Source organism: Rosa rugosa, chromosome 1 (genome assembly GCF_958449725.1).
Source record: "Rosa rugosa chromosome 1, drRosRugo1.1, whole genome shotgun sequence".
NCBI lineage: Eukaryota > Viridiplantae > Streptophyta > Magnoliopsida > Rosales > Rosaceae > Rosa > Rosa rugosa.
In genome coordinates, this window is record NC_084820.1 from 1,197,815 (window position 1) to 1,207,928 (window position 10,114).

Sequence of the window (10,114 nt, forward strand, 5' to 3'; positions counted from 1 at the left end):
ATATACATCATAATTATAATTACATATAGATAAAGCACTAGTTTAGCAACATACCACAGTACGTACTAGTTAATTACTCGTACATATTAAATATCACAATTCTATTATAAATGTATAATTTTAGAGAGGCTACATTGTAAGTAGGTTTATTATATACTAACACATTTTGAAGTACTACGTATAAAATTAACAATTTTAGGTTAATCTCGTTGACCTAGTGCTCTGCTAGGGTTTACTTTCTAGAATTCTAGAAAGCAAGTTCTGATCTATCTTTGTGATGGATATTCTCAGTTGGAATTGTAAGGGGATCTGCAATGACACAACTACGAGGGCTTTGAAAGATTTAATCTCTCAGAATCGTCCTCAAATCGTTTTTCTTTGTGAAACAAAGATCAGTATCCTACTAAGTCACTACCCAAAGCCTCAGGGCTAAAGCAAGTTTGAGCCACCACCCCATTATTCTGCAATACCAACTTTGTAAAAGGGCAATCTCTGCATAGATGAATGGTAGTTTCAACTGCATGCATTCGCACAAAGTACACAGTCCTGTGTTTCTAATGGCACTCTTCTAGACATTAGTCTCTTTCTTGAAGGTAAAATATTATGACATACTCTCCATATATGAATCTTTTTTGAACTAGGTATCAGCACCTTCCATATTTTCTTCCAAAAATCATTATTCACAGATAACCCAAAAGGACTACGGGCATGAGAATGAGAAAAAGAAAAACGGTATGCACTTTTAACAGAATACTTACCATTCTTTTCCAACTTCCACACTAATCTGTCTGCCAAATCTCTTTAGCTTAGTGGAATACTCAAAACCGCTGCAGCTTCTTCAACCGAAAAGAGTCGGTTAACAGGAGGTACATTCCAAGTTCCCGGACTCGAAAAAAGATCACAGACCCTAGAGACCTCTGCCAAAGCCGCTTAATTGATATCTGGCTTACCATTTTGTAAATTAGGTATCCAAGAATCCGACCAGATGTTTACATTGACACCATTCCCAATCTGCCAATAGGCACTTTGTTGAAGTAGTTCCCTTGTAGAGAATATACTTCTCCAAGAGTATGACGGAGAAGGATGTAGGTCTACTGTCCAAAAGGACTCAGTTGGAAAGTACCTCGCTTTATAAATACGAGCAATAAGAGAATTAGGATTGCAAAGCACCCTCCAAGCTTGTTTGCAAGCAAAGCAGAGTTAAAATTTGATAAACTTCGAAACCCCATTCCTCCTTCTTCTCTTGGATTGCACAAAGCGTTCCATGTTTTCCAATGGATTTTCCTCTTATCATTAGTGCTTCCCCACCAAAACCGAGCACACATCTGCTCAATATCCTCACAAAAATTCTTTGTCAATTGAAAGACACTCATAGCATAGCTCGACAAAGCTTGAGCCACTACTCGAATCAGAATATCTTTCCCTGCTCCACTTAATAGTTTCCCTTGCCAACAAGAAAGTTTCTTAGCCAGATTCTCCTTTATGTAGTGGAAAGTTGAAGTCTTCTTCCTACCCACATAAGTGGGTAACCCTAGATACCGCTCATGAGAGGCAACCACCTCCACTCCCATCAAATTCGACACTTCCTCTTGCATGAAATACGAAACATTTTTGCTAAAAACAACCGAGCTCTTATCAAAATTAACAAGCTGTCCCGATGCTCGCCCATATGTTTCAATAACATTTTGAATTTGGTAGCAATCCTCCAGAGTAGCTTGAGCATATAACATACTATCATCCGCGAATAAAAGATGGTTCACATGTGGAGCATCATCACACACTCCAATCCCTGGAAGCAAACCCAACTCTTGTTTATGTCTAAGTAACGCTGAGAATCCTTCAGCAACAAGCAAGAAAATATAAGGGGATAAGGGATCCCCTTGTCTTAAGCCTCTGCTTGGAATGACAAGACCACGTGGTTTTCCTCGAATCAAAAAAGAGTACCTGACAGTGGTAACGCATTGCATCACCATCTCAATCCAAGAATGAGCAAACCCAAACCTATCCAGAACTTTCCTCAAGAAGGTCCACTCCATGCGATCATACGCCTTACTTAAGTCAAGCTTCAGAACCATAAACCCATCACCTCCCTCTTTCTTATTGTGAACAAAATGAGCAATCTCATTGGCTACAAGAATGTTATCCGTAATCAATCTCCCTGGCATGAAAGCACTTTGATATGGAGATATCAAAATCGGTGGAATTAACTTCAACCTATTTGCAATGACTTTTGAGCAAATCTTGTAGATCACATTGCATAAAGCAATTGGCCTCAAATCAGACATACGTTCTGGTGTGACCACTTTTGGAATCAAACAAATATGAGTAAAATTAATTTGACGGAGGAGTTGACCTGATTGCATAAAGCCTTGAACTGCCTCTGTGATTTCTGCACCAACAACGTCCCAATAATGTTGGAAAAAAAGGGGTGGCATCCCATCCGGTCCAGGGGACTTGGTGGGATACATCTGAAATAATGCATTTCGTACCTCCTCATGAGAACACACTACACACAACTGCTCATTCATACTCTGTGTAACACAAGGCTGTATAGCCGCCAATGTAGTTTCTACAGCCTCCAAATCTATGTCTGAAGCACTGAACATGTTTGTGAAATAGTCAGTAACAACTTTTTCCATTCCCTCATCGTCATCACACCACTGACCATTCTCATTATACAATCCTGGAATAGTATTTTTTCTCTTTCGATTAGCAGCTTTTCTATGAAAAAAAACCCGTGTTCTGGTCACCCTCCTTCAACCAAACAACCTTCGACAGTTGCCTCCAGAAAGCCTCCTCATGCGACAGGAATATTTGCAAGCGCCCCATGAGATCTTTCTTCTCATTCTGAACCTCTGATGAGTTCGGTGTATTTAGCAGGACTTCCAGCCTTTCCCTAATGCCCATCATTTGTTGTTGTCGTTCCTTGAACGTCTGCCTCTGCCAAACATCTAGCTTCAAACGTGTATGCTCAATTTTTTTAGCAACACTAAACATGGGACTTCCCACCACATCAGTAGACCAGGCGTCCTTCACCACCTCATTTCATTCACCATGCTGGAGCCAAAACGCTTCAAATTTGAAGCGTCTGTGTCGTGGGCGCTGAGAAAGTGGAGTAGGGCTAGCATGTAGAAGAATGGGGATATGATCAGAGTCACTAGGAGGTAGATGGCGAACCCTAGCATACCCGAAAATGTCAAACCAACATGGAGTGCAAACCGCCCTATCCAGCCTCACTCGAGTTCCACCAGGTAGACATCACTCCTTGATAACCCAAATCGAGCAGGTCACCATAACCCAGCGCTTCACGGAAACCCCGCATCTGCCTCTCCGTTCGAAGAGGACCATAAATCTTCTCACTGTTATAAAGGATTTCATTAAAATCCCCAATAACCACCCATGGCAGCGCATCCAAATCACGCAAATCTCTCAACAATTTCCAAGACCGGTCTCTCTCCGTCGTGCAAGAATACCGGTAAAAACCAGTCAATCTCCATCGCGGATCACCCGGTCCTTCTCCGATCTCCAGATCGATGTGATGTGCAGAAAAAGTTCAAACCTGCACGTTGAATTCATCATTCCAAAACATTTTAAGACCTCCTGATTGCCCAACACTCAACACTTCTTTTGAATGAGGAAACCCTAGAGCTCGATGTAAAAGAAAATATGTAAAAGAAAATTATGAAATCTCAATATACTAATATATAATAATCATATAAAATAATAATCTTAATATAGTCAAATAATATGATATTTCATGGTTTTAGAGATTAAGGGTATTTTAGGCCATTTGGGTGGTGTATCTAGTCTAATATTAGAATGAAAAATTAAATAGGTGGTGTATTAAGTGTGGGGTGTGTATTAAGAAAATAGGGGTGTGTATTTAAAACTCCTCAACTTTTAAATAGAATAAACTGACCTATAATAAACCAATTTACAATGTAGCCTCTCGTAAATTATACATTTATAATACAATTGTGATATTTAATATGTACGAGTAATTAACTAGTAATATAGTAGGTTGCTAAACTAGTGTTTTTATCTATATGTAATTATAATTGTGCTGTATATTGATAATGTGAATGTGAATTACTTTTTTTTTTTTTTTTTATGGCTGGAATTCAGTTGAATTGTCATTGTTCCACAATATATAGATCATTCAACCTTGACTAAATCAAACCTGACTAAATGGCGTACAAGTTGAATTGTCAATGGCGTACGAGTTGAATTGTCATTGTTCCACAATATATAGATCACTGAACCTTGACTAAATGGCATACAAGTTGAATTGTCAATGGTGTACAAGTTGAATTGTCATTGTTCCACACTAATTGGCTTATAAGTTGAATTCAGACAATGCATATAAAAGCACCGTTTAAGTAATACTAGTCTTACGGTCTTACCCAAGGTTTCAAATTTTAGTTTCGATTTCGATTTTGGTAATTCAAATTTAAGGAAATTTTGGAGAATGTTTCGATTTCGGTTAAAAATAAAGAAATCATATTAATTGCATTTATAAAATGATATTTTTGAATGAAACTTTTACATAGACTAAACTAACCTATAATAAATCTATTTACACTGTAGCCTCTCTAAAATTATACATTTATAATAGAATTGTGATATTTAATATGTACGAGTAATTAACTAGTACTATTGTAGGTTGCTACACTAGTGTTTTTATCTATATGTAATTATAATTGTGCTATATATTGATAATGTGAATGTGAATTACTTTTTTATTTTTATTTGTTTTTTTTTTATGGCTGGAACCCAGTTGAATTGTCATTGTTCCACAATATATCGATCACTCAACCTTGACTAACTCAAACCTGACTAAATGGTGGTACAAGTTGAATTGTCATTGTTCCACAATAAATAGATCACTCAACCTTGACTAAATGGCGTACAAGTTGAATTGTCATTGTTTCATACTAAATGGCGTACAAGTTGAATTTGGACAATGCATATAAAAACACCGTTTGAGTAATACTAGTCTTACCCAAGGTTTCAAATTTCGGTTTGGGTTTCGATTTCGGTACTTCAAATTTAAGAAAATTTCGGAGAAAGTTTCGACTTCAGTTAAAAATAAAGAAATCATATTAATTGCATTTATAAAATGTTATTTTTGAATGAAACTTTTAAGAGAAATTTTAAATACACACCCCTAACTACTTAATACACATCCCTATTATTTTATATTTCAAATTAGATTTTATAAGTAGGTTAAATGACCAAAATAGACATCTATGTATTAGAAGAAGAAAAAAATTTGAATCGCGCATTTCTGTCTCTTTTTCTAAACCTTATACGTTGCAATACATCTTTCTTCTCCGCACTTCATCACTTGAATTTCGACTATGGACATGAATTTGAAGACCTCGTTCAACAATCTTCAGTTGAGATATGTATTCTTCATCTTGTATTTAATACAATTCAACGTAATCTCGAGAGCTATCTCATTGAGATCCACCGTCGTTTTGGAGGTGATAGCCAGTAAGTTGTGAGAGTGAGTAGCGTAAGAAAGCAAAGCATTCACTACTAGAAAAACAGGTCCCTTCACACGGATAGTGTTGTCACAGAACTTCACACGGACGATTATCTGTGTATAAAGTGCTATAGTACACACGGAAATCCGTGTGTATACATTTTCCACACAGACTATTGTTGCCACATAGGGTTCAAACTGGGACCCAATATTTTTCAGAACAATTACACACGGAGTCCCGTGTGAAATAAAGTAAAATTCAGTAATTCTTATATATCGTCAGATGATAAATTAAAAATTCACACAGTTTTCCGTGTGAAACATTAGTTCACACGGATATCTGTGTAAAAATATAAATAATAAAATTCTAATCCTGCATCTCCGATCGAAAGAGTAAAGACTTTTTGATCAAAAAAGAAAGAAAGAGTAAAGCCTTTATTCTCTCCATCTTCCTCGTTCTCAGATCTCATCATCTCTCTCCGATTTTCTCTCTCAAAAATGGATAGCTAGCTAGGATATTAAGTTAAATACCCAGACACCCAGTCATCTCGCGACAAAAGCAGCATCTTACGGTAAGATTTCACAACTTTTTTGAATCCAACATTTGAGTTTTCCTTTAGGAATTTGAATTTCTTGTGGAGCTTCATAATTCACTGATTATCTTTTTGTAAACGAAATCTGATGATCTTAAGCGGAGAGCTTTGCCGCTGTTGACAGAACTTGCAAGATCAGAGGAAAAGCTTGCTGGTGTTCGGATTGATGGGAAATGCAAATACAAGGACTCAGATGTCGTTTTAATACTGGGATTGGGATCCATCAATTGTTGCCGGATGGTACCCAGCTAATTGTTCATGGATCTTAGATCTACAGTACAGGTAAAGGCCTCGATTAATACCCAGTCCTCTCTCTATTTTTGATTAATGCTGAAAATTGGAAGCTAATGTATGAGTTATGGGTTTGAATGTTTGATTAGTGCTTAAAGTTAGAAGCTGTGCAATGTAATGGAATTGATGACCGCAGCAAACAAATCAAGATTCATAAAGGTATATATATTCACTTTTGGTTTGTTGTTTATTTGGATTCAAACTTACTGATCTATATTGCATCAGAGATGAGTAGCTGAAACTGGATCTCATTTGCAACAATACTTGTGTATGATTTACTGCAATAAGATCCCAGATTTGCAAAATCACAATGAAGAGTGATGAAGGAAAGATCCCAGATTTGCGAAATCTCAATGTAGGACAAAGAAGGAAAGATCCCAGATTTGCAAAATTTCAATGAAGAAGTGAAGAACGATGAAGGAAAGATCCCAGATTTGCAAAATCTCAATAAAGGACCTAAAACAACATGAAAATAAATGGAGGACCTAAAAATAAATATCTAAATAATTCAATAAATTGATGAATTATATTTAATCTGGAAATTACGAAAATTCAATGGTTTGTAAATTTGGAAATTAATATAATTGATTCCTATGGGACCCACTTAATATAGCTCACACAGACAAGCTTTCCGTGTGAAAGTGATTTAGCAACGCTCGCAACACATACAAATTGTGAATCCGTGGCTGTACTGTGTGAAAGTACCCATACACACAGATTTCCGTGTGTATTTCAATGTATTTACACAGAATCCATCCGTGTGAATGGACCTGTTTTTCTAGTAGTGATTTGGGTTTTTTTTTTCCTATCAGTTTTTAGTTTTCATCTTGCGTAACATATTGAACATGTAGTGCATGAAAGTGTAAATTTGCAGACTATATTGAAAGTTTAAATTTTGAAGGACTTGCAAATGTTCGAAATTTTTTATTTTTTATTTTTTATTTATTTTTTTTTGATTAAGAAATGTTCGAAATTTTATATTTTCAAATTCCAATTGATTGATGTCGTAATGGAGTTGGGATAGGCCAAAATTTCCAGCAAAAAATAGAAGAAAATATGTAAAAGAAAATTATGAAATCTCAATATACTAATATATAATAATCATATTAAATAATAATCTTAATATAGTCAAATAATATGATATTTCATGGTTTTAGAGATTAAGGGTATTTTAGGTCATTTGGGTGGTGTATCTAGTCTAATATTAGAATGAAAAATTAACTGCAACCACGGGTCCCTAGCTGGACCTGTCAAAGACCAAGACTTGATCGTTAAGGGGAGTACGTCCCACGTAAAATCCAGGAGCTAGGCTGGAGCTTCACGTACCAAATGTGAATGTTTGATTAAAACCTCTCTCTGGGTCCGGCAAGGAGTAGGAAGGAGTAACCCACTGGAAGAATTTGCACCTAGCCCCAACCAGGCCCACTCCCCCGCTAGCCTCTGGCCCCAGTCAACGAAGACTTGGAGAAAAATATCCAGCCTGTGTGATGTTTGAGTCACTGTAATTACCAATCGGCAAAAGTTTGTCAAGAGACCGCCCAAAAGTCTCCAAATCATAGTTGAAATCCAGGATTTGGCTATATATATTCTACAACTATATCCCGGTGTATATGTAGCTAGTACTCCTTTCCTTTCAATTAATACAATGTCTTCCAAAACTAGAACCCTTTCATTTCTCTTCTCTGCCCTCCTCTTCCTTACCCACCTCAATGTCTCCACCGCCCAAACCACTGTCGTTAAAGCCGCCTACTGGTTTCCGTACAGCGGCAAAGAAGTCTCGGCCATAAACTCCACCCTCTTCACCCACCTCTTCTGCGCATTCGCCGATCTCAACCTCACAACTTACCAAGTCACCATTTCCTCCGAAGTCTCACCCCAGTTCTCAAGTTTCACACAAACAGTCCAACAGAAAAACCCTAATGTCAAAACCCTCCTCTCCATTGGCGGAGGAAACTCCAGCCCTTCCACCTTCGCCGCCATGGCCAGCCAGGCCACCCGTCGCAAAGCATTCATAGACTCATCCATCAAATTGGCGAGGAACTACTCCTTCTACGGCCTTGACCTAGATTGGGAGTACCCTTCCTCCGCCACGGAGATGACCCACTTCGGAAGCCTCCTCACCGAATGGCGGTCCGCGGTGGCCAACGAGTCATGCACTTCCGGCAAGACGGCATTGCTGTTGACCGCTGCAGTCTTCCGCAATGCATCTTATTACCGCATAAACTATCCGTTCAAGGCTATTTCGAGCAGCCTGGACTGGATCAACCTCATGACGTATGACTACTACGGCCCTAGTTTCTTCGAAGGCAAAACCAACACTTACCCGCCAGCTGCATTATACAACGGTGGATCCACCATTCTCGTCAACGGGGACTCCGGAATCGTGACGTGGATCAACAACGCCAGAATCTCAACCAAGAAGATAGTTATTGGTCTTCCCTTTTACGGGCGCGCTTGGAAATTGTTAAACCCTAACAACCATGGATATTTCGCTCCGGCTAATGGCTCGGCTATCGGGGCTGATGGAAACCAGCTCTACAACCAGATTAGGGTTTTGATCAGCCGCGGGTTTCAGACGGTGTACAATGCCACGGTGGTTGGTAACTACTGTTACAATGGGACGACTTGGATTGGTTACGATGATACGCAGAGTATTAGGGCCAAGGTTTCGTATGCTAAAGGAAAGTCACTTCTTGGTTACATTGCTTGGCATACTGGTGCTGACACAAATACTTGGACTCTTGCTCAAACAGGTAATTACTTAATAAATTAGTAACAATTAAATCTTCATATAGTACTACCTCATACTATAATGGTTAACCCTTGCTAATTATTTGTCTCATCGAACTCTATATTTGTGTTGTTTTGCAGCTTTCAGTACATGGGGATGAGCAGTCATTGTTGATATGTAATATAGGATCTTATATATATGTTGGTCACCCACAATAAAGCCACACTGGCTTTGCTGTGTTACTTGATTGCATTGCAATATAGCTAATGATCCAGTTAAATAAAATTATAAAACTATAATATTTTTTTATGTTTGCAGTAGAATGAATTACATGCATGCACTGATTTACTAATTTAAGTGACACTATTCAGGAAATGTGTGTCATTTTGGGCAGAGTCAGCTGCGAAAAGAAAAACAAAATAGACGCGTAATGGCATGGACAACGCCTTCATATGAACCAAAAAATCATTTAAACATAGAGTCGATCATCAGGAAACTGAGACTTTAACTTTGGCAGATGCACAAGGAAACCCCTCTAGTAAACCAATTGTATCTTTCAAAAGAAGTAGACAATTGGCCGGATGGGGCTCCAAGAACTGAGAATCATTTCTTGCAGCACACTTCCATATTTAAGCAAAAACCTTGTGAAATTAATCACTCTCTCACTGATCAAACCAAGAAAAGCATCCTGATTAATCTGAATCTTAACCATCTTTACGTGACACAGAAAGGGACTAAAAGTTTGAGCTTGACTTTCCCAAGTGCAATTGACATCATCCAACAAAATATTGTTCTGCCTCTGAAACTAGATTTTAATCATTGTTAGTTATATGTTTGAGTGCAAAAATGTGAAAAGTTCTGAAGCAGAATATGCGAAAACTTACATCTCTGTGTTTGGGCAAGAGACAAGTATGAATGTTAAGAGTGTGGACTGCTGGAGAGCTCTTGAATAAACATGCTATACCTGGGATGTCCCTTATGTCCAAATCAGTAGTATAGATACACAACGTC

General features: G+C 37.9%; 1 protein-coding gene and 1 long non-coding RNA gene across 2 annotated transcripts; both read left to right on the forward strand.

The window, feature by feature from the left end:
- Nucleotides 1-5,918: 5,918 nt before the first annotated feature.
- On the forward strand, nucleotides 5,919-6,973 carry LOC133740050 (uncharacterized). The gene is made up of 4 exons (XR_009860996.1): nucleotides 5,919-6,060; nucleotides 6,181-6,363; nucleotides 6,462-6,531; nucleotides 6,598-6,973. It is a non-coding gene; the product is annotated as an uncharacterized LOC133740050 (long non-coding RNA).
- Nucleotides 6,974-8,013: 1,040 nt separating this feature from the next.
- On the forward strand, nucleotides 8,014-9,362 carry LOC133727203 (class V chitinase-like). Its single transcript, XM_062154819.1, has 2 exons — nucleotides 8,014-9,125; nucleotides 9,244-9,362. The coding sequence occupies exons 1-2, from the start codon at nucleotides 8,018-8,020 to the stop codon at nucleotides 9,261-9,263; spliced, it is 1,128 nt and encodes a 375-aa protein (XP_062010803.1). The 5' UTR covers nucleotides 8,014-8,017; the 3' UTR covers nucleotides 9,264-9,362.
- Nucleotides 9,363-10,114: the final 752 nt, after the last annotated feature.

Coding starts and splice junctions, on each gene's coding strand:
- LOC133727203 (XM_062154819.1), top strand. CDS start 8,018: ATGTCTTCCAAAACTAGAACCCTTTCATTTCTCTTCTCTGCCCTCCTC. Junction 9,126..9,243: donor TTGGACTCTTGCTCAAACAG/GTAATTACTTAA, acceptor GTTGTTTTGCAG/CTTTCAGTACATGGGGATGA.